Source organism: Macaca mulatta, chromosome 12 (genome assembly GCF_049350105.2).
Source record: "Macaca mulatta isolate MMU2019108-1 chromosome 12, T2T-MMU8v2.0, whole genome shotgun sequence".
Taxonomy (NCBI): domain Eukaryota; kingdom Metazoa; phylum Chordata; class Mammalia; order Primates; family Cercopithecidae; genus Macaca; species Macaca mulatta.
The window spans coordinates 112,367,632-112,393,082 of record NC_133417.1 but is presented as its reverse complement, the minus strand read 5'-3'; the positions used below and the strand labels follow the sequence as shown (position 1 = coordinate 112,393,082).

At 40.4% G+C, this 25,451-nt stretch overlaps 1 protein-coding gene across 4 annotated transcripts in view; it reads left to right on the top strand.

Annotated features, from left to right (window-relative positions):
* KLF7 (KLF transcription factor 7) overlaps positions 1-25,451 on the top strand; it is an 86,329-nt gene that overhangs the window by 31,176 nt on the left and 29,702 nt on the right. For 2 of the 4 annotated variants that reach the window (XM_077957429.1, XM_077957428.1), the window contains one exon: positions 10,618-11,251. In XM_077957429.1, the coding sequence (XP_077813555.1) occupies positions 10,618-11,251 (634 nt within the window). The remainder of the gene's footprint in view (positions 1-10,617; positions 11,252-25,451) is intronic. The other 2 variants (XM_001107009.5, XM_015110800.3) reach the window with 2 other exon arrangements.

Genomic DNA, 25,451 nt, shown 5'->3' with positions numbered 1-25,451 from the left:
TTTTTATTTTCCATCTCCATGCCCTCAATAGGTTTCTTTATATCTTTGGAAGTGTATATATTTGGAAGTGTAATGAAAAAGAACACTAGTTATTGAATAGCTACAACATACAGAGTGTGCATGCCAGGCCCTTCCAAGTACTTGGCATATATCAATAGATTGAACTCCTACAATGCTCCTGCGTTGTAGGTACTACTATTACCCCACTTTACAGGTGAGGAAACTGAGGCACAGAGGGGTTAATTAACTTCTCCCAGGGGGATTGAGCTAGTACGTAGTGTAACGTGATACTGGACCCAGGCAGTCTGGCTCCAGGGCCAATGCTTGGGCCCCTGTTCTTCTGCCTCTCAGTGTGCAAATGGCCAGTCTGTTTCTTTCACTGGGGTGAGCAGCACTTGGCACACCCACACAGCCACCTTAAACATCGTGGGAAATCAAGTCCAGGTATCTCAAGTAAAAGTACAACAACCATCCATGTCAGGAAAAACAGCTTAGGGCTTGACTTCATTATGTTTTTGGCTGCCATTTTATGCATTCTGAGTAGAACATACTTTCCTCCTAGTGCCCCCACCTTGCCTTTAACATTCCACAGTGGAAGTTCCTTAAAGTTCTCCGTTTTGAAAGCATCCTCTATGATTACCAGTCACTAAATTGCATCTGCCACTGAGGCCCCAGTGGGCTTTGAACCTGTTTTTCTTGGGAAATTCAAGCTGCCAGGGAGAGAAAGAACATTGTACACATGTGCAGCTGTGCTTTGGAGTACAAGAAGTAATCGTATGTGTCTGTGTGTTTTTATGGGGGTAGGGGAAGGGTATATTAATTAACCCAACTGAGAAGGAGATAACTGTGTTCCAGGAGGGAGCCAATGAAATGAGTTTGCTTTAAAAAAAAAAAAAAATTCCCAGTAGCCTGAGTCAGCCTGTGCAAGTGATTTGGGAGAGGAAGGGGAGATGATGTAACTGGTTCGGCATGTTCCCATCTTGGCCACTGAGTGTAAAGGGGCCCAGGGAGTTTGAGGAGGGTGTGTGAGTGTGTGTGCAAAGTTAACGGGAGCGGGTGGGGGTGCATAAGAGCGGGCTGTAAAACAGGATTAATAATCCCTTGTCAGACCTTTCCCTGTTACTGTGTTTTTCAGTAATTTTGGTTTGAATGAGGGCTCTCTAGCCAATTAATGTTTATTTGTTTCCTTTGGCAAGATACATTGGGGGAAGGAATGAGATTGGTGAGTTTAAAATTTTTGTTTTGTTGTTGCATTTTGGAAGAAGAGGCGAGTAATGTGAGTTTGGGTTTTCAATGATGGCTCCCCCCCTCCCCCTCTTAAGAGGCAGGAGGCAAGACATGGCCAGCTGGTGCCTTGAACTGACACAGGTGCAGAGGCTGTAGGGGGTGGGGAGCCAAGAATAATTACAGGTTTCTGAAGCATCAGGCCCTGCCTGACACAAGCGCTCGTCAAGAAAACTGCTCTTTATGGAAAATTAATGGGAAGCTGAAAAAGCGACAGGGCCATTGTTGTTCTTGGGAAGCCATCACTCTTTTGAAAAGAGGCCTCCTTCCAAGTCCGTGGGCTCTTGATGAACTGGTTAGAGTCCTCTCCTTTCAGAGCAGGGACCGACTAGTTGCCATTGTCATGGGCTGTGATGGGTTTTTCCCATTGGAGTGTCTCTCCTGCATTTTCTCATTCTTAAATCTCACTTTCAGTCCAGATCTAGCCCTTTGCACTTACCAGTAGTATGAGTAGGATTATTTTTTATTGACTCTTTGAGGTGTGAATTTCATTTTGTCCGTGGAAGTGTAATGACCCAAGCAGGGCCATCTAATGCAACTTGCTTTCAATCTATATGTGACAAATGGGATTTCCACCAGTGTGTGCCAACCTGAATAGGGGCCTGGTTGGGAGATGAGGGCACAGGAGATGAGGGGATAGCATACAGAAGCATCTTCTAGGCCCCAGCTCTGCATGAGCAGTGTTGTCTCTTTACTACTCAGAAGCTGGAATTTAGGTATAGTCCAGTGGCCAAGTAATAGTGAGCAGCTCTTCTAAAGGGCTGCCTGCAACTGTGGGTAGAGGCCCGGCCAGTAGACTCCCAGTCAGTGTGTCCTGCAGAGTAACATCTGGAAAAACAACTCTAAACCAAGTTAGAGAAGCCTCTCTGCATGGGCCATCATGTCCCTAGTGGTTGCATTGAATTTTGAGGATCACAGACATTATGAATGAGGAAAGTGCATTTCCAAGTTGTTGGCAGTGTAGGGGAACCCAGTGCCTTCCTTCAAAGGGTGTGAGGCCTGGGCCACAGCTACCAGCTCTGCCCAGGTTATGTGACTTGAAAGTTCACTTTGACAGTTAATTTAGATTTGAGTTGTTTTGGGAATTTCTTTTATGCACTGCAACTAAGGAATCCTTGGAAGATGAAAGGGGTATTTGAGGCTGCTTTGCATCATGTGCCTGGGGAAAGTAATTTCAAAGACATCACCCTCTCCCCAGGCCTTTAATCTTGTCTCCTTTCTCCCCTTCACCACCCACCTCCCCAAGGAAACATATACAAACAATTATTTTCTTTGTTTGTTGAAAATAGGAGAAGAGAAATACGGAAGAGGTTTTGATAGAAATTTTTCAACTTTCGTGTTTGTTTAGAATTAAATTAGTTTTCATAGCATTGTCTCTCAAAATTTACAGATTACCAGAGGGAAATATATAACTTGGTTTCAGCTCCAGCAACCAGTCGATGTGAGAAAGTCAAAAGCAATGCAGTCTTAGCATTTGTCGTAGTCCCCTGGTTATTTCATGGAGTTCAGCAGTCCTGACAGTAATGTGTAATACTATTGTACCTCTGGGGTGTGCTATTGATGTGGGTTTTCTTTTAAGCTAATAGCTAAAAAAATGCAGTAAGATTTTCACTCATACTGTCTACTTGATTATCCACATTTTCTAGACAAAATTCATTCTCTCCTAATATTTCCTGGTCATGAAAGTCAAGAAAAAGTGAACATGTGCTTAATATCTTGTTAGGAATCACTTTCTAGGTCTCACAAGGTGGATTCTTGCACTGGTTTATTTATCCTTTCTGCCATGAGGTAGATTCAGTGTTACCGCCTTCTTCCTCAAGCCTGTTTACAATGTTGAAACCCAGAAAGGTGGGCAACAAGGTTCAGGTGCTTGGAATCTGAGCATCTCTGATGGACTTCCTGAGTTTATTAAGCATAGTACATCTTTCTCCTCCTCCAACTTCTGACAAAAATGGACCAGATCTCCCTGGCCATGCTTCCCACATCCTTTCCTGTCTTTCAATTCTGACTTAATTTTGAAAGCCTAGGAATGTGTCAGAATCATTACATCATATCATTCTTTGAAGAGAAAGAGAGTCACAAAGTTGCCATCAATATCAGTCTTTGCAATCCAGATTTTCAGGTTGGTTTCTGGAGTCAGAGAATCTGTCTTTTTTGCTGAAAAGTGATATGTAAACACATCTAATAAGTTAGAAAAGAATGAGTATTTTAAAAGGTGGCTTGAAGAAAGAAGCCCACATTTCCTTCCTAACAGTAGCTTGTTTTGTGTCACTCTGAATTTCCGTTCTGGGATGTTTGAAGATTTCAAAGCACAAAAACGCTAATTGAACTTTGGGACCCTCCCAGGAGAAAGGCAAGGGGTTTGTTTCTTTCTTTACTTCAAACTCTTTGGGGACTGTGACACCATGGTTAATACCACATGACAAAAACCACACAATAAATGTCAGAAAGGGGCTCCCGTGGGCAGCCAAGTGTAGTTTACCTGCTTGTGCGATTACTTGGGTGAACATTCTTTCTAGGAACCAAAGTCCATCCCTTCTTCACCAGAAGCATCATCCTCCTCACCACCACCATCATCATCATTCAGGTCCAGATCTGATCTCAGAGGGAGCATGACTTTGCAAGTTTCCACATGGTGGAAAGCTGCAGTTTCCCATGCTTTTGTATCTGCATTATCTCCCCAATTTGTTTAATCTCTTTGTACTTTTAACTCTTGGCCCTTTTAGGCGAGATAGGTGGAATGATTGAGATTAAGGGCAGCTGGCTAAAGGACCACAAATGACTGAAAATTGATTAGAAACATTGAGTGTAGTTGGTGGCCTTTTATTTCATTGACTCTGTACCAGAAAAAGTCATTAGAAAATTGCAATTTCTTTGTTTCTTTAAATTTGTTTTACTTACTAACTTGAGTGTACATGGATCCAGAGACTCTCAATAATTACCCAAAGTGGCACAGTTATTGGGTAGTAGCAAAAATATTATACTAATGGTTTTATCTTATGTTCAAATTAAAAGACACAAATAAAAACTAGAACCTTTTACGTTCCAGATAATTTGTTTGAAAAGTGATGGCAGTGAAGAGCCTGGACTACAGTCTGCCCCAACTAAACATGATTGTAGTTATAGTGGTTGCAATGGATGGGAGTTGTGAGACGATGCTAGCTCCTTTTTTCAGAAAGTTCTAACTCTTACAACTCTCCATCACTTCAAACACAGACATATCTGCCATGTGAGAAAACAGAAGTAGAGGTTTAGCTCTAACCACTTAACTTTACTGTTTAGTAACATACGGTATAAGAAATGTCATTGCTCTTAAAATCATGATCTTAATAAACCAGACATCCCACCAATCTGTGGACTCTAAGATTTATTTTGGAAATACTGTTTAATTGTCTAGGATTGAAGAGGGGTGTCTTTCAACACTTGATAGTCAGCGTATTTTCTTGACTCCATTTTTTCCTAGATTGGGCTCCCTGAAGGGGATAGACTTTATGTTGAACTTGGAATGAAAGAACGATGAGTGGGAGGGAAGGTGAAAGGAAGATTGTTTCAAGCATATGGGCATGGGAAAGTAAGGACAAGAAGAACAGGTGAAGGAAACCCTTTAAGTAGGGGTTTTAGGGGAAATAGTCAAAGTGACAGGAGATGTTTGCAATCCTGACCAGCAACTTTCACATAATTGATGATGAGATAAAGACAGGTTGAACAGAAGCCATTTGGTAACCTTGGCATCATGCCCATATATGACCAAGTGTCTTCTATTTTTCTCAAGGCTGTGAAAGTAACTACCTCTTGCCAGCAGCAGAGAGATTTTGATAAACTTAATATGTGCCACAAAACTTGAGTTATCCTGTTTTCTTTCAACTTCTGTCTCTGGAAACTTTTGCCTCTGAGCAACAAAAATGAATAATGATGATAGTGGATTACAATCCATAGAATAAAATAAAAATGAATTCATACTGATACAAACAAATGATTGAATAAACAAATGGAGAGGAAAAGTCAGGTCCTCGTAAGAAAATTATCATAGATGTAGTAGGCAGTAATAGGTTTAAAGTCTATTATTTTTTAACTAGGTCTTGGATTATTACTTTTAATAAGTATGTTGCAACAAGTAAGAAGGCTATGAAAAGCAAGAAGAGAGTATTTAAAAAGGTTTAAAGATGATCATTTCAACACGAATTTCAGGTGATGTTTATTAGGAAGCTAGGCGAAGCCATGCATTTCAAAGTTGAGATATCAAGAGAGTCTTCACAAAGCTCATCTGTGACTCATCAATATAGAGGAAAATCACTTTGCACTCAGGAACATTTTCTTCCCATTGCTGACTGTAATGAATTTTTTAGGGGTTGGGGGTTGATCCAGTAGCTCAAGCCTCAAGTTGTATGGTTAGGTCAGGCTGAGGGAAGCCTTGTACCTCCAAGGTGAGTGCCAGACAGGCATAATTTATGTCATTAAACTGACATCTGCTGACGTAGATTTGGAGTTTGCTGGCAAGAGTATCATTCAAACAGAGTAAATCTCTGGTTCTGGTGGAAAAACATTTGAACTCTATATCCAAATTTACAGTTTAGGGACACTTTTAGCCTGCTGATGGTTTTCGTCTCTCTCTCTGTGTTTTTTGAAGTTAGTTTAGACTTACAGAAACGTTGCAGAAATAGTACGTAGAGTTACCAAATATGGTTTGTCCAGCTTCCCCTAATGTTATGCAGCCATAGTTCAATTATACGAACCAGGAAGCTATCATTGATATAATACCATTAACTAATCTATACATTTCCGTTGAATTATATTATTTTTTTCACCAGTCCTTTTTACTGGTTCAGGATCCAGACCAGGATCCATTGCATTTAGTTGCCATATCTCCTCATTCTCCTCCAGTCTGTGACAGCTTCTCAGTCTTTCTTTGTTCTTTGTGACCCAACACTTAAAGAATAACTGGCTATTTCCTTTGTAGAATAGTCCTCAATTTAAATTTGTCTGTTTTCTTGTGATTAGATTGAGGTAATCCATTTTGACAGGAATATCATAGAATAATATTGTACCCTTGTCAGCATATCATATCAGGGGTACACGTGATCAGTATTACTTGTTCCTTGTTCTGCTAACTTTGATGATATGGCTAGGGTGGTTTCTTCCAGGTTTCTCCACTGTAAAGTTATTATTTTTATCTTTGTAATTAATAAATATTTTGTTGGGTGGATACTTTGAGACAAGGCAGATACCTTGTTTCTCATCATACATCTGTCTACTGGTTTTAGCATCCATTGATAATTCTTACTTGTAATCATTATTACCTTGCTGTTTGCCTAATGGTGATTTTCTATTTCCATCATTCCTTTTGTGTTTTTGAATCATAATTTTACTGTAATGAGGAACTGACCCTTTCCTTCCATCTTTTAATTTATTCAGTTATTTATTTATTTATTTATTTTCAGTTATTTATATCAGTATGGATTCAGGGACATTTATTTTATGAATTATAACCTAATATTTTTCATTTGGCCATTGAGAACTCCTTTAAGTTGGCTTCTGAGTCTTTCTGACATGACTTCATCACTTTATGAGCACGTCCTCATATTTTGGTACCACAATGATATTCTAGGCTCAACTTTTATTTTCATTGTTCCAGCCCTTCAAACGACTATTTATCTAGGGAGTCCTGGTTCTCTTTATTAGGTAATGATATTTAGAAACCAAGATCCCTGGGCTAAGTGTGCTCATTGCTACTGGGGTTGATCTTTGCCTGTAGCCTCTTTCAGTGGATGGAGTTAGGAAATATATATATGTATACTCTCACATACATATACACATTTATTTCTCTATATATGTATATGTGTATATATTAAAATCCATGAGGAAATACTAATACCTCAATTCCCATTAAACATCATGGGCTTTTTTTTTTTTTGGTCATAGAATTTTGCTCTGTTGCCCAGGCTGGAGTACAGTGGTGCAATCTTGGCTCACTGCAACCTCCATCTCATGGGTTCAAGTGATTCTTCTGCCTCAGTCTCCTGAGTAGCTGGGATTACAGGTGCGCACCACCCCACCTGGCTAATTTTTTGTATATTTAGTAGAGGTGGGGTTTCATTATATTGGCCAGGCTGGTTTCAAACTCCTGACCTCAATTGATCCATTTGCCTCGACCTCGTAAAGCGTTAGGATTACAGGCGTGAGCCAGTGTGCCCGGCCTATCATGGACATTTCTTATGAGAGTTCTCATAATCATTTACAAACAATGTTGGAAATAAATGTTCTCATTGACTTGGAAATAATCTAATAATAGAATCCTCCTTGACCTTAACATTTTAATCTCCATTACTCGTGATGAGAAAAGTTTTTAACCACCTCACCCTGGTTTCCAATTGACAAAATCTTCCCCTCTACCTAAACTTCATCTCCAGCAGATATAAGAAGTGTATTTCCTAAGACAGCAGTCATTTCATAATGATTTGACAGGGCTGTCCAGTACATCCCGATGGGTACTTACGCTTCTTCAGTTTTCAGAAGGAATAAGAATGCCCTGTATTAGGATTGCAAGTTATAGCCACTCTGAAGTGGTCCAGATTTTTCCACATTTTAGTGATCAGGTGTCTCTCCATCTTTACATCATAAATACGACTCGTGCTCCTGCAATTCACACCAGGGCATACTGGATAAGTTACTTAATCCTCCCAGAAGAGTGTGTAAATTTATTTAGAATATCTCAGCCCCACAGAACTCTGAATATGAAGAGATCTGAACCTTCTAATAGTCACAATTTCTTAGTGACTTTTCCATCTTTGAGCTGGATAGTCTGTAAAGAAATGGATACAAAAACTCTATGCACAGGCAGTGATGATTGAGTATGTAAAAGTCATTGTAGAGGAGGTAGGGAACTACTTCAAGGACATCTGACACCCCATGAGTCAACGGTTTTTTCTTTTGTAGAAACAGGGTCTTGCTGTCTTGCCCAAAGGGCTGGAGTGCAGTGGTATGACCGTAGCTCACTGCAACCTTGAACTCCTGGGTTTAAGTGATTCTCCCACTTCAGCCATCTGAGTAGCTGGGACAATAGGCACAAGCCACTATGCCCGGCTACTTTTCTTTTAGTTTTTGTGGAGACAGGGTCTTGGTATGTTACCCAGGCATCCTGATTTTTACCTAAAACATATCTGTGTCTCAAAGATCTGGTACTGCTGTTTAGGCAAAGCTCAAGAACCTTTGCAGTTGTATTCCCAGAGATACGTATTAGTGTCATTTCTAAGATTTCCTCCTCAGCATGGTACAGGGTAGGGTTTCAAAGATGGCTTTTGAAGAGTAGAAGAGGTATAATGATCAAAGTAATAGTATGAAGTGGGCTTTGTCTTTGACAGACATTATGTACCTGTTAGGTACCAGGCACTGTGCTTGATAGGTGATAATTCATAAAGGGAAGAAGAAATTTAAGGGAGATTTCAGGAGTAGAATCTTATAATTCAGAAATGAATTGAATGGAGCCAAGACTGAGGGCTTCAATATTGGAGAAATGTAAGTGATAATTTCTAGCAATGAGATGGAATACAGAAGGGGAAACTTTTGAGAAGTGGAGTTCAGAAAAGAAGCAAGTGAGGATAATTCATATTTCTAGACCGGAGAAGGTCATCATATTGGTTTCGAACATAGAGTAGTGGGAAGCTACTGAGTCAGAGCTATTATTTAATCAATAAGCAAAACAGAATCAAAACTTCCTTGTCCACTAAGCTTTCCTTGATTAGTACTACATTACTGTAGAGTATAGAATTAGGTGTCCACTCAGCCCCTAAGAACCTAACACATTTTATACTATTTTTGGTATCATATTTTTATGTGAATTTATGTAATTTTTAACTTGTGATTGTTCATTCTATACCTGCATCACACGGATCTACTGCTGTATCTTCTCCCTCTACCACATACAAAGCCTTGTACCTTGCTGTGAGCACAGTAGTTGAATGAACACTTGTGACATGAGTGCTGAATGAAGATTGAAACCATTCATTAGTTCTTACCATTGAAAATCAACAGTGAGACCCAAAGCTGATTCACAGTTAAAAATCTGATTTTCTTATTCAGTAATGCAGAGTTTTACCAGAAGTGTGATTAAAAACCAGTCTTTTGAAATGTCACCAAAATAAAATCCTTGACAGATACAACACTACTAGGTATATCATTAAAATATATTCTTAATATAATAAATGCCTAGAATCAGAACATTGGTTGAAAACATAGGAGCTTTACGGGGGCAGTAAATTTGGAGCTAGTCACATTTTAAATTTGCCATCGGTGGTTCTTTGTTGAATCCAGAAGATAGAGCCAATTGAGCTGATAGTGCAAGTTAGCAACGTAGTTTTATACAAGATTCTGGAATTTTAGGATTTTTGAGTGAGGAGGGCATTAGAATACAAACTTCTTAAATATCTACTTTTGCCATAAAAGCACTCCCCCATCTTACAAAAACTTATGAGTGCCATGGATGAAGATTTGTTGAAACTAAACTTTTTGGTTCTTCTCCCCTGTTTCTTTACCAGGTGAAAATTTTATGTTGAAATATATTGGGTCCTATCTTTAAGTGGTCTGAATAGCTATGTTTGAATGTATTTTTATCATGTAGTCAGAGACACTAAACCATTGAAATGGGATTTATGCCCCTTGCCACAAAGTATATAGCATTGTATTTTAAATGACTTGCTATAAACAACAAGGGTTTTGTCTTGTGCCTCAAAAGTTTTATGGTAGACATTCTTTAGAACAATATTCTTTCCTGCTGGTTATGGAATCCATCCCCAAGGCAGGGCTTGCTGTTGATTGATTGTTACTGAGGTCACCTCTTAGTTTGAGTGAACATGGCTTGTTCTTCAGAGCAAGTGGGAAAACTGACTTACTTGTGCGATGTGCTCAAGTCTATTTTGAATAATGAAGTTGGACTCTGGGAAGTCTTATCTTAGTATGAAAACCTTATCTGTTTCTATTTGCTTCTTGCTTGCATGAGAATTTCTAGAGGGGGAATTGGAGCGTCTTACCTTCTGAATTGGATTGAGGGGCAAGAGATCATCATTTGTTGTTCTCTGGAATCTCGAAGGTATGAGATAGTCCTTCTGAGGCTCTTGTTCTTCTTCAGCTAGAGTAATTTAAATCATGTGATGTGACCCTTATGAACCCTTCAGAGGTATTCAGAGAATAAATAACAAGGTCGGACCTTCTCCTAAAGTGTTTCTGATATAAGCCGTGAAACCAATCTCTCTGCACTTTCCCCTCTGCCTGTCAACGTGTGGCCTCATGGTGTTCTGTGCCTCTGATGGTTGTTTCTCTCCCTCGTTCTTCCTCTCGCAGACATGCCTTGAATTGGAACGCTACCTGCAGACGGAGCCCAGGAGGATCTCGGAGACCTTTGGTGAGGACTTGGACTGTTTCCTCCACGCTTCCCCTCCCCCGTGCATTGAGGAAAGCTTCCGTCGCTTAGACCCCCTGCTGCTCCCCGTGGAAGCGGCCATCTGTGAGAAGAGCTCAGCAGTGGACATCTTGCTCTCTCGGGACAAGTTGCTATCTGAGACCTGCCTCAGCCTCCAGCCGGCCAGCTCTTCTCTAGACAGCTACACAGCCGTCAACCAGGCCCAGCTCAACGCAGTGACCTCATTAACGCCCCCATCGTCCCCTGAGCTCAGCCGCCATCTGGTCAAAACCTCACAAACTCTCTCTGCCGTGGATGGCACGGTGACGTTGAAACTGGTGGCCAAGAAGGCTGCTCTCAGCTCCGTAAAGGTGGGAGGGGTCGCAACAGCTGCAGCAGCCGTGTCGGCTGCCGGGGCCGTTAAGAGTGGACAGAGCGACAGTGACCAAGGAGGGCTAGGGGCTGAAGCATGTCCCGAAAACAAGAAGAGGGTTCACCGCTGTCAGTTTAACGGGTGCCGGAAAGTTTATACAAAAAGCTCCCACTTAAAGGCCCACCAGAGGACTCACACAGGTAGTGGTACAAGTTGGCCGCACGTGGTTTCTTCTCCTTTCCCCTCCTGTAGCCTCCTCATGTGGGAGGGCTCCTCTTTGTTCTGAGGAGTGGCATCCCTGCTGATGAGGAGGTGATAGACAGGCAGGAGGGCCCAGGTAGGGACAAAGAATGACTCACTTGTTACCTTAAGATCTCAAGATGTCCCAAGCACAGGACATGGGTTTGTCCCTACAGTGCCAACCACAGCATAGAATCACGCAGTTCTGAGGATGGCTGAAGGGGGCCCTGGCAGTGACTCGTAGCTGTTTGTGACACAGACACTTGTCGCTTTCCTGACACTTTGCATTGTTTTGCGAGTGTAGCTCCACAGTTTTGATCAACACTGGGGTCTGAGGATGCATTTGCAAGCATTCACAGTTAAACAAGGTAGCCAGGGTGTCCCTATTCACTCTTTTCCCAGCATCCTGATTTTTCATCAAAGTCACCAACAGCAGGAGGGTTTCAGAGTTCATTAGATGTGATCATTCTATAATTAATTGGCATCTCCTCTTTTGCATTGTTCTCTGGCACGTGCTTTATGGAGAGATGGCAGAATTGCTTTTTAATGAGCTTGTTACTGAGAAGTTGCTAAAGTGATTACATTGCTATGTGTGTGGTAAGAGCGGGTGGGGGAGGGATGGGGATTGTGTATTTTACTCAGGGCGTCCTAGTAGCCCAGGAAGAGACACTACCCCTAAGTTCCAATCATATTGATCTTTTGAGCAATGGGATAATTTGGAAAAGTGGGATTTACACAGAAAAGAGTGAGACTCGTATTTTTCTTGGAACTGGTCTTTGTTCTCTGCTTTGAGATTGGAGCTTAGGGGTAGTGTCTCTTCCTGAGCTACGAGGATGCTAGTAGCAGTTACCGTGATTGGTGGCTTTTAAGTGACTCTCCATCAGTGTGCTACCTGTGTGGTTTTTGCATACTGTTTGCATGCTGCGAGCTGAATAGGGAAAATCCCCAAAGGTGTAAGTGGAAGTATAAAAGCATTCTTGGAGAGAAATCAGTGATGGCATATAAGCTAGGAAAAGTGTTTGGTGCTCTGGGGGGCCTTCTGGGCTGTGCCACCAAAGAAGTGTGCAGGGGAGAGATTGTTGGCTGGAAAATCAGAACAACCCGGGCTTTAGTTCTAACTCTGCCACTATCTAGCTCTGTGACCTTGAGCCTGTTCCTTTACCTCGCCAGAGCTCATTGTCCACATCTGTTGAACAATCTGACTCTTAAGGCCCCTTTCAATTCTAATGTTCTGGAGGTCTATGAACTATTTTTGTGTAGTAGAGAAGAACTTTCTGAAGTTCGAATACATAATGTGTGACAGAGGAAATCACTGTTTTGAACCTCAGAGTTATTCCCATGGGAGAGTGAAGACTGACATTACTTCCTTGCACACCAGAACTTGGGCCTGTACTGCTCTAATTCTGAACTTAATTTCCTGTGTGGCTCTTGCTTGGTTCATGGGACAGTCCCCTAACATAATGATTATATCCCGTGGCTCAGGCAGAGACCCACTCATGGTTTCTCATCAGAATTTGGGTTCCAGTTCACCACTCCACATACACCAAGGCTAATGCTTCATGCTGTTGTCAGTTTTTGCTTCTTTGATATTGTCCTGAAGGTAGTTTTTATTGATATTTCTTTCTTTGTAAAGTCAATGAGTAAAGTAATGGCAAGACATTGGAAAGACATTGCAGTGCTCCCAGGCTGGAGTGCATGACTCATCTCCTGGCCCCTCCAGGAAACCAGAGAAGGCAGAAAAGGGCAAGAATGTTGTGTTGTCTTGGGTCTGTGGAGTTCATGATTATGGACACTTTTTGAATTATTGGCACTAAGGGCACATCCTGCTTAGCATGGAGGCTGGACAGCTCTGGGAAAGCAGAGATTGTTTTTAGGGAGTCCAGAGCATTTTCTTCTTCTTTCTTATCCCCTCTTTCCAACGGAGATGTCAGGAGGGTGACTGTTAGGGTTGATGCATTATTTGGTGCTTTGTTTTTTTGAGCATTGTCTACTCAGAGTGATTACCAAGGTGGAGCTCATTATGTTACCTGGCACCTGCAACTACTTGCCTTATGTTGGACTAAAGTGGAAAACTCCTATAGGGAATTCACTCAGGGAGGCACCAGCATTATTAGAAAAGCAGTGTTGCAGAGCAGTTAAGAGCTGAGCTTTGTGATCAGGTGAACTTGGGTTAATGTCCTCACCCTATCGCTTCCTAGATTTATGACCTCAGTTTCCTCATTTCTAAAATAGAGACAATTGTGTCTACCTCCTAGATTGTTTTGAATATTAAATGAGCAGATATCTGTAACATACTTGTAAAAAAACAAAATACCTGATAGATAGTAAGAACTCATTACAGATAGTAGTGGGGTTGATTATAGCTATTACTATTGTTGTTGATATTAGTGATGACTGAGTGAAAAAAGAGCCTTGTAAGCCAGAAATAAGCCAGTTAGCCAAAGTTAAATACCGTAAAACAGCAAGAAGCTTTTTCCCTCTCGCTGCCAGTGGTTGATCAATGGGATGTGGGGTGATGACACTGTGGACACAAGTTACGGAGGATAAACCAGACATGCAAGCATTGGCCCATGGAAGTTGGCAGTAAGGCGGAAAGATCATGCCTTTCCTCCCACAACATAGTAAGCAGTTGCGTGGCATCCGCGGAAGCATTTTGCCTGTAAAACCTTCCTCAGAGACATGCACAGAAGGGAAAGTAGGTGCTACAAGAAAGAGAAACAGATAAAAGGGGAGGTAGAGACAGGGATGGAGGGTGGGGAGAATATGAATTAATTTGGATTAAATGGATGAGAATCAGAAGTATTTATTTGGAATTGGTGTGAATTGGAGCACATGGGGAACTGAAAACAAAGGTGATAATTTATGTGGTGTAGATGAACTAAGAATAATGAAAAAAGCATGAAGGATGGAATCAAATTAAGTGCAAACATGTAAAGGAAATGGACTGGTAAAAGCTCGAGGGCAAAGGTATATGGAGATGGGAATTCAGGTTGGAAAGAGGCTGCTGATATAAGGCCTGGAGTTGGGAGAGCTGTTGACCAAATGTGGAAATGAAGAGTTTTTAAAAATGGGCTCTGGTTGGATTCAGGCAAGCAATTTTAACACAGGACTCACTTTAATTCAGTCAAAATATTTCTTATCTTCCAGTTGGGGAGGTGTTTTGATACAGGAAAAAAAGGGAGATAGGAATACCATCCCAGAGAAAGAAGAGAAATATTTGCATTTTATTCTCTACAGTTGCAGATACATGCTATATCTCTTCTATGTGGTAATACATTGCAAAGGAGAAACAGTGAAGAAATGAAGTAAAATAAAATGTGTGTGGCTTCCTCTTATATGCATAAAGGAAGACAATACATGTTGGTAACATGGATTTGCTTGCATTGAATAATTTTTAAGGTGTTATTCATTTAATCTTTATATAGATAGAATTTACTGAGCTGAAAAAGATATGCATTTTTTTCCTTCTGTGGCTGTTTTTTGAGGATGCTGAATCCTTCAAAATTTTTGCCCTGGAGGATATTAGGCAATGAGGTGATTTTTTATTTATTATTTTTTAAGGTAGCAGATGTTCACATTGGTAGCTAGGGCACAAACACGGGTTGCCCAAGGAAGTAAAGTTAGAGATGGGGGTACTGAGCTGGAGGTGCAGGATGACGAGGCAAGGACTGGGACAAAGGGAATATTATGAAGTAGCAGGATTTAGTGAAAGGAAGCATATAAAAATAGACATAAGGGCCAAGCGCTGTGGCTCACGCCTATAATCCTAGCACTTTGGGAGGCTGAGGCAGGTGGATCACCTGAGGTCAGGAGTTCGAGACCAGCCTGACCAACACCCGTCTCTACTAAAAATACAAAAATTAGTTGGGCATGGTGGCAGCGCCTGTAGTCCCAGCTCCTCAGGAGACTGAGGCAGGAGAATCGCTTGACCCCAGGAGGCAGAGGTTGCAGTGAACCGAGATTGCACCACTGCACTCCAGCCTGGGTGACAGAACAAGACCCTGTCTCAAAAACAATAAAAATATTTTTTAAATGGACATATGGTTTATTCACTGGGAAGAGCACTTAGTGTTGGCATGAGCGTAAAAATGTTCTTAGCAGCCAAGCCATTGCAGACCTTTCTCTCCTACTCTGTTTTCTGGTCTTCATATATTTTTCTTTCTCACAAATTCTACCATTATGATCATAGTTGTATTCATCTTCTTGAGTCAGCTAAATAATCCTTAATATTTTGATGAAAGGTAACTTTCACTTCCAATGTTAAAAAAAAAAAAAAAACAACTTCATGCTCATTCTCAGCAAAAATCAAATTTTAAAAAATCTTAATAGTTTCTCTGTAAAAAAAGGAAAGAAGTATTTTCTACATTTCTTCTTAATTACTTCTGAGAAGAGATAAAAACCTTTCATTGAAATGGTGCTTTGTGCTAAGTGAACAGACTTTTCAAATTTGAAAATGCATATAAAGGCACGTCCACATTTATGTTACTATGCGTGAGTCATATTGGAAAAGTCAGGACAACGGCCATTCGATCTTTGATTCTTGGTCGCAGTGAAGGGAGATGTGAAGAAGCCTTGTTCTCTTTACGTGCCGCTTGGAGGACTCTCTCTCTAGACTGAAGTTGCTGTCACCTAAACCATGGGTGGTGATAAGCATTCTCTAGATTTTGTACTGAACAGTGTAACAGGATGCTTTTCAGGTGGAAAAGTAATACAAATGTACAATTTGCTTAGCATTTTACATTTGCTTTGGGGCCCATCTTACTGAATCAGAAAGTGGCACAATCTCTAAGTTTAATCAGAATTTAGGGAACTAGTTTATTTTCAGATGAAAAGGTGACTAAAAATACTACAAACAAAAAGACCAGTGTAGCATTCAAAAGGCAAACAGAAGTTTTACGTCCTACATGTAATGAAAGGCCTTTAAAGTTTGAAATACAATTTATTTTACTTATTCAACAAATACATACAAAGCACTTGCTATGTCCCAGACATTGTTCTAAATGTTTTACAAATATTAACGCTTTTAATCCTTATACTAACCCAATGACATAGGTACCATCTTATTTTATAGATGAGGAAAGTGAGACCCAGAGAAGTCAAGTAATTTGCCCAGTGTCACACAGCTTATCATAGATGGTCGGGCAAGGATTTGCACCAAAAAGTATTGCTCCAGTCGGAGTGCTCTTAACTTCTGTGCTTACTAATGAAGGGGAAACAAGTCAAATGAATTTTTAAAAAGTAACCCGTTATTGAGAGGAAATTAAAAACATATAGTTTAAATACAAATGGACAATGAAAACTAAATATCCTCTCTAAATAGGTGAATATTAGGAGGGTCCTTAAACATAGTGCCTCATCAGGTGACTGAGAAGCAGTACAAGGAAATTGCAAAGAAATGGTCTTCCATTTCCAGGCCAATTATTGTTACTGATAAAGCTACTATTTCATGGTCGTTACTATTTTCATTTTTTTTTAACGTTAGTATTAAAGAGAGACATGCCAGTCTCAGTTCACGCATTAAAATGACAAATGTTAATACTCTGTCCCTATGAAATAAGAAAGGTCAGTATTATCACAACGTGGGAGAAACTGAGGACCCCCCCCCAAAAAAAAAGTAACTTAGTTCAGGCCATGCAACTCCCTGTTGTTAGAAATCAAATTGGACCCATGTCTCCTGACCTGTAGGCTTACATCCTTCTCAGTAGATTGTTTTGCCTCTTATTTACTGTTTGTGTTCCTCAGTCTTTCTGCGAACAGGTATTAAGTGCCCATAGATGTCAGGCACCGTACCATGGAGTGACCAGCAGAGGAGACCAGGGTGGTCCATTCGGGAAGGAGTGCTAAAGGGCGGTGATGGGGCAGTAAATGAAAGCAGGGTCTTGCATCGGCAGTCAGAGGCAGCATGGAAGATGTGGAGATAACAAGTCGCCTTTCTCCTTCTGTACAGAGTGTTTATTGATGCTGTTCATCTTTTTAAATGATGCCAATGTGATAATATAGTAATTTATATAAATAGAAGCCCTAATTCAAGGTCAGGCATAGCAGCAGGATAAAATTAAATACCTCAGTGTGGAACTGTAGGGGGTTCATCGACCACTTTCAACCTCCTAGTGCCATAGATAAGAATTCTTTGAATTTATACAATAGCAACTGAAATGGGGCAATTTTAAGACATTAAAGGGCCTTTAATATGCCGAGACACATGGCTGCTAATGAAGTTTATCCATGTGTTGAGGCAGAAACTCATTAAACCCCGATTATGGGATGGAAACAAGAATAAGGGTTAAATGTTCAGTTCACAAGGTGGAGAGAGCTGAATAGGAGGGTTTGATAATTTGGATTTAGCATATTCAAGAGCTTAAGAGAAGTTTGAAAAGAAAGGGTATGAAGTGAGGTGGTGGAAAAACAATCACTGGGAAAATTTTCTGATTCAGTAAAATCTTAAAACTTTACCGCATGATAATTTAGCAGTGTGATAACTCCTAACATTTATGAAGATAAGTTAATGTAAATGTATATTGGGAAGCATGGCTTAAACTCAGCATATACACAGCAAGCACATTTATTTTATCATTATACTATGAAAATAAATGTAGGCTTTGTGGGATGCCTATTCCAGATGTCCTTTTAATGGATAATTGTTAGTCACAAAGCAAGTCAGTATGTTAAAATAAGAATGGAGGAGAAAGAAAAACATGAAATTAATGAGTATTTCATCATAAACAATATTTTTGAACACCCACTATACATACAGTAGTCCCTGTCTTATTGCCCAGGACCTTGCTTTTCGACACACAAGCCTGAAATATGGTTTCATAAAATCATTATATTTGGAACCTGATCTCAAAAGAGAATATAGCCTGGGTGGGGGATGTGGGGGAACTGGGAGGAAGGAGAAGAGAAAAGAGGAATCTCATTTCAGAAAAGGCAGTGAAAGTAATAGAATTTTATAAATTCTAAGGTTTCAAGGGTAGGCCAGTTCTGTTTGATAGACAAGAAAAAAAGAGGGTCATGAAAAGTCTGTGCAAATGAAAAAATGACATTGAGAAGGCCAAGTGTGAACTTTTAGAAAAACTGTTCCTTTTAATAAATCGATAATGTACAGAGGCTGTTTCTATTATAATATGAGTGTTAGTTACTGTCATGATCATGGTTATCCTGTACGTCTAATATAGGAAGGTTTGAGGAAAGCTCTGTGAAGCTTTGTAAAGGGTGAAGGCTAAGATGACGTTATAAGAATTGATGGTAGGCAGGAATTTTTTATGTTTCCTGAAGTTGAAACAATGGTGTAGTGATTGTGTTTGAATTAGAAAAAAAAAAAAAAAAAAAAACAGAGTTTAAGAAACTCATGTATTAATTTTTTTAAACAAGTTTGTTTTGAATAATCATCTTTTTAAAAAAGTTAAAATGTAAAGACAGATGAAAAATAATTTTAAAATGACCTTTCTTTGAAAAATATTCAGCTTGAATGTAGTAGAAATTACAGTTGAAACCTTGATAACGGATCATCAGGAAACAAACTTTTCATATAAGGAAATTAGTTCCGATGAGTAAATGCAGCTGTTTGGGAATCTAGTCCACCAGGGGCAGAATGTGTCATGTGACACTAAGCTCTGCTACTCTGGTACCAAATGGAGAACACCTAACCCTTTCCAGGCGGGCAGTTTCTATTTGTCTTCACCCTGATGGAGGCAAATTGGATGGCCCTGGCCAAACTTGTTTTCTAAAATACAGGTCTTTTTCTTCTGCATTCCCCACCTAAGAACCTAATATCTGATCCCTTCCTGTACTCTGCCATTTTCTGTCTTGCAGCCTTCCTCTGTCCTTCACAGCACAAAGGATCTGGTAGCAATACACTGTAGGCTGTTGTGGTCGGTGGATTATACATCCATCCACCAGTGTATAACACTTTAATCTTCTATTATTAGTTTTTTAACCTTCAACTAGGGAAAACTTCATAGAATTTCAGTAGTCTGTAAACAGGTAGGGAGACATGATGGGGGAGTGTTGGGAACTGGGATGGCATTCCCCCACTTCACTCCAGCAGCATCCCATGTACCTCTCCTCTGCTACTGGATTTTCTACATTTTCTAAAAGTGGCTTCCTTTCAACAATTTGTTAATGTATTGACATGACGTTATTAAGCTAAATGTTGGTCGAGGCAAGATCACTTAAAATAATTAGAAGTTGGTGACTTTTTAGTGTGCTAGTTATTCAGCCAACCACTGGTGGAGTTACTCCTCATTCCTGCAATGTCTCCATGTTTGGTCACCAATGGTTGGTTATATAATGGAGGTGAAAGCACTTCAGTTATTTGAGGATGTCTGCAATGAGAATAAGCTTAGCACGCTTTGTTCCATATTTCAATTCACCCTACTTTCTCCTTCAACATGTATGTTTATGGAGCTAGGTGAGCTGGGGACTAACCCAGGATTGGACCCCATAATCTCGTAGGGGAGGAAAGATCAGAATGCTCCATTGCTGGTTCCTTATGAAGCCTCAGTCCAGCTTTGTCCTAAACCAAGCTTCCTTGGCACACCCCCTTCTTTTTGCACCTCACATCTTTTTTTTCTTCCCTTCAAAAGTTATCTGCATTCATGTAAGACCTCTTTTATTTTGTTTGCAAAATAAAATACATTTACAGGTTAAAACTCCTTTTATATTCTAAACTACTCATCTGGTATTATAAAACATATACTGAGGCTTCTTTTGTTGTTTCTGCCTTTAAAATGTATCCCGTTTCCATTACTGTAACATTTATGGAATTCAGTAAAGTGGTACATATTGTTTTCAGGCAAATAATGTAAAAAGATGTTTTAATCCCAACTTTGTTGAGCCATCATAGTTTTATCTGTTTCACTAGGTAAGCTAAAAATGATAAAAGCTATCCATCATTTTCTCGCAGGCAGGAAACCAGAAGCCATCTTTAGTTAATAAAGAACTTGACCTCCATGGTAGAGTACTGCCTAGTTAGGTGTCTTAGGGTATCTAATATCTTTCTCTGGAGCCCTTGCTGTTTTCCTAGCAGGGGTGTTTTGTAATAAGGACTATAGTTTGTTCTAATATGGAAGCCAGTGTTAAATGAGAGTGGTTCTAGGAGTCTAGCAGATGCCCTAAAAAATGTAGGGATTCTATCTGTGTCCTAATGAATAGAACCAAGACAAAGCTTGACTCTGGTACATATTCGAGGCTAAAGAGCACCAAGATATGGTAGGAAATATTTTAGAATAACTATGCAGTAGTCCCGTTTAAAAGGTTTCTGTCTTCATTTTGTGTGTTTATGTAATTTAATGTCATTTCATGGAATTCGTTGCTTGGTTATGAACTTATAACATGGTGTTTTGAATCCCCTTACTATGGGATATGCAACATCCTTCACCTGTACTGAGCGTCTGTTGCAGAAAGGAAATAATGATTCCTCATATTGAATTCTCAATTGGTCATGAGCCTGTTGAAACTAGTATTGGTATTTTAAAAAGAGCAACAAAAGATACATCTCCCTTCCTTGATATAGGTAATAAGACGTTTTATGTTCCTAGTGTTCAGGAGAGAGTGTCAGAAAATCAATATGAATAAATTCAAGTACACAGAGGATTTACCCTATTTGAAAATGCAATGTGTGGCAAAATGACGGTATATATTAAATTTTTTTGTTTCACTTGCATGTAAATATTAGCGTTTAGAAAAGGTGTCGTAGGCTACTTATAAATTTAGGCAGAGGGCAATTTGCTGGCTTTTTGTTTTTTTCATTCTTTGTTGTTGTTTAGTGTCTCAAGGCTTACAGCTAAACTGAATTTGAAACTAAATACTGTCATTACAGAAGATTTTTCGTGAGTTCTTCCAATTTCTCTGGGGATAAAATAATGGTCGCTGGAAGCAGTGGAGAAACAGTAATTAGGGCAAATAGTAATACTGTGCATGATTGAGGAAAATGTGAGAAAGGGAGGGGGAAAATGCAACAGACAGACTTGTACATCTTGTTACTAGGAAACCACATCAGCATTAAATACAGTGTGCTAATTGGCTATCCTGTTTCTTCCTGGGTACCAGCCTGGGCCTGCTACACAGCTGTTTCTGCTCTTTCTGGTTGCTAGGTAACTGCATCATTTGCTCCCCCCACCCCCACTTTGTATTCTGGAGGGTAATTGGCTACTTCTGCTCCTGGTGTTGCTGCTGGGTACCAGTCTGGGCCTGCTGCTCTGCTGTTTTCCAGAGGGATTTAGTCAGGAGGGAGGGGAGGAAAAGGGAGAGGAAGATATGCTGGCAATTAATGGAGCATAAGTGCAAATTCTACACAATGTCTGGCACCTGCGGCCCCTTATCCTGCCTTCTCAACTAAAGCCTTTAGCTATGGAAACACATTAAAGTCTTGAAGTCTTTCTTTCTCGGCATACCTTATAAGTATAGTTTAAAGGAAACAAGACATTTGAAGACATCACTTAAATGACAGCTTTGGTCTTCTTCAGGAAAAAAACTGGCAAAATATTACATACCTATATTTTGATATGAGTAGTAATAGAATTTGTGCAGATATTTAAAATACTTTATAACAAGACAGCATCTTTAACATCCTAAGGATAGTGCCACCTTATTTCTTAAATGGACCAAATTATTCTGTAGCCATTCTTCTTGATAGGAAATAGAATGGACTAAACACATTATGGGATTTTCCCAACTGTTTTATGATGAAGGAGTAAAGGGAGGCTTTCAGATACTTGACTTTCCTATCATGGGTTTTATTCCTTTGATGTGCACAGCGCATGCCCTGGTGCTTTTCAGTGGGACATTGCATTTACATGGCCATAACACATTTTGCACCATAGCTGCTTTCCTGATGGCAAATGAACAAATGTGATGCAAAATCTAAAGTCAATTTTGTGATTTAAAAAACAAGTAAAAAGGTAATTACTTTACATATAGTTGTCATCTCTTGTTGAAGTAGAAGTTTTCATTTCATCATTATTGAAATTCTCACTGGAAGTGTGACAAGGAAGATTCTTTAGAAGTGAAGTGATGCTCTAAGGAGATTTCACTTTAAATGGTTGAGAAAGTATATGTAAATTGGGGCCCCTTGAAGAGGCAGCTTTATTCCCCTGGGAAGGAGCTGTTTTATTGAGAAAACTCAGAGCATGTTGTGTGACTGTGCACAGAAATAGTTAGCAAAGGCAACTCGTATTTGACACTAATGGCTGTTAGTGGTTTCCCATACTAATGAGATCCACCATACCCTATCACAATTGAAGCAGAAGGAGGCCTAGGTTGAGCTACAAGCCCTTCCACCATAAGATAAATTCAGGCTTTATGGAATCATTTCTGCTTAAAATACCCTTAACATAGCAGAAGACCTCCAGCTAGGCTAGATGATTGCGAGAAGATCGCAGCGTCAACACCTATCTAAAGGAAACCAACCAGTTAGCCCTTAGTAGTGCTCAAATTGCAAAAGAAAATCTTGTTATCAAAGAACAACTTACAGAGGGGGTGTAATATTATTTCTGTTATCTCTATTAAAAGGACCAGTTGTTAATCACTCAAAAGCATTTGCCCATTAAATGAATTAGCCATTTACTTATGAAAAACCATCAGAAGTCAGAATATCCCTTTGTCACTTGACAAATTTTATATTCTGACTTTGGGAGGGGGGTGGTTTTGTTTGAGTATTTCATCTTTGTTGACAGCAGACTGTCAGAACAACAACTTTGCAAGGATATTATGGATTGTCCCTATTTGACTTAAGCAGGGTACAGATTGAAAAGTTCAAAGAAGTCTGGGGAGTTTGTCTTACCCAGCCCTCTTCTTCACCGATCGATTGGATGTGCTTATACAGCCTCACTGTGGCTCTAGCAAGACCCTGGAAACCCAAAGCAGGGGTCTTTGAAGGCTGAAGGTGGTCATGGTTAGTCCCAGTGATACATGGACATCAGTGCATGCTTCCGAGCTTCCTCTCATTGTACACTTCTGGGAGAGCAGATCTTTTTTCTTTTGATGTCTCCGTATTTAAAATAGTGAGAGTGCAGGCATACAAGCAAGCATGCTTTGGGGAATGAAGAAAGGAGGTATTCCATGGAGTTGCTTCAACCCCTGGTTCTCCTCAGTCCTGAAAACCTGCTTTGCTAATTCTCATGGCCACACAAAACTGCTACCTTTGACATCAAGTAAACCGGTTGACAGAATTGGAAAGGACGAATCTGATGGCTGCTAGTCCCCCAGCAGGGCTGCTGCTAAGCCGTAATGTGCTTGTGTGTGAATTAGAAAAAGGTGCCCTTTGCATGGGGCGGTTTCCCTGCACTTGAGGAGCAGAGCCAGATTCAGCCCCCCTCAGTCTGTAGCTGGACACCCTGTGCTCAAACCTGATGTGGCCTGTGCACTCCGGGAGAGCATTCCACACAGATGGGCCTTCCCTGAACTTTTAAGAACTTCTGAGGCTAATAAGGGCATAGCAGGAATGGGAAAGTCACACAACGATTCAAGGAGTATATTGGGACATCCTATCAATGTCTGAAGAGGCCATTATGTGTGACAGCAAATCTTTGGGTCCAGCCACTCTCCCAGAATGGGAGATCATTAGTTGCCTAATGTGGTGGTTCTCAACCAGGGGAGATTTTGTCCCTTAGGGAATGTTTAGCAATGTCTGGAGACATTTCTCATGGTCATATCTGGGGCTGGGGGTATGCTACTGGCATCTGGGAAGTGGAGGGCAGGGATACTGCTAAGTATCCTACAATGCCCAGGACAACTTTCGCAGCAAAGGATCAGGTGGGCCCAAAGGTCAACAGTGCCAAGGTTGAGAAACCCTGGCCTAATGCAATCTTAGCGGTCCTCTTCTCTGTAGGTTGCACTGCACCACTTGTGAAACATTTCCTAGTCCTTTTAAGATGACCCACCCACCAGGTCTTGCCTTCTTCCCTTTTATGATCTTTAACAATATTGACTAAATGGAAATATTGCATTATTTATTATTTCTGTCAGGACTTAGATGATGTGCTGCTTTTCCCCTTATGATAAGAAAGAAATCTCTCTACCTCCACTAAACGCTTAACCTTCTAGATTAAAGATTCGTGATTGTGACTCTTCACAAGCCTCATGCCCTGCCCTTTTGCAGAGGGCTCCTGACCTGTAATAATTTGAGATTTTGCTGAGGCAGAGTTTTGATCACATCAGCTGCCAGGCTGGTACGTGGGAGGGAGGTGCTTTGCCAGGAAGTGGGCCTAGCTGACCAGGCGCTGAAGAGCCACACCATCATATGGTATTGTCATTCTCCACCTGGGTACAGTGGCCTTGCTGAAATGTAACAATTGTTTCCTCGTTACCAGAAAGAAGATTAACTGTTAGTGAAGAAATAAAAGTGACGTGTTTTCCGTGGGAAAATAAAACTTTTATTGGGAAAACTGTATATTGCACTGGTATTTGCTACCTCAGTGCATTTCCTACTATTCACTGTTCTGGTTCACACCAGCACCATGAGGAGCATACTGGAAGCTTTTTGAGTGCTTAGGGAGAAAGGTGCTATTTCAGGTAGAAGGATTTAAATGGCCTTATCTAATGGACACATACTTTATGTCTGCATTTTGTCAGGAGCTGTGAATTATGCATTGGCTCTTTCAGCTACATTCACATGCATAGAAAATAACATTGTCAGACGTGTCATCCCCAGATACAGTGGACAATATGCTATTATAATTGTATGGCATTGTCCTTGCTGTTTGGAGATAATACTGCTGACTTTATTCCTCTCATACATGTGAATGTGGCTGGAGGGAGTACGTGACAGCTGTGGCTTTTACATATATTAGCTTATCCCTTGCCACTTTAAGAGATTGCCATTAGTGAGCTGGCCTCGTGGGGTCATGCTAAGTACCATGTTTTGGATCCCAGTTGTTATCGGACCTTAGTTTTAGACCCAATAGGGCATTAGTAATATTATCTTGATGACCTGAAGATGCAGTGGGTTATTTAGTCAGCTTCCCAGAGCAGATGTGCTAAAGAAAGGGTAGGCTGAGGCATTCCTACTCAGATTGGCTTTGGGAGTAAGAAGGCAATTGGGTACCAAGCCTGGGAATGACTGCTTCCATGTTAGTGCATTACCCAAGTAAGCAATAATAATATCACTTGTATTGATCTTTACAGTTGCCAAGTGTTTCACATACATCCTTCCATTTTACCTTC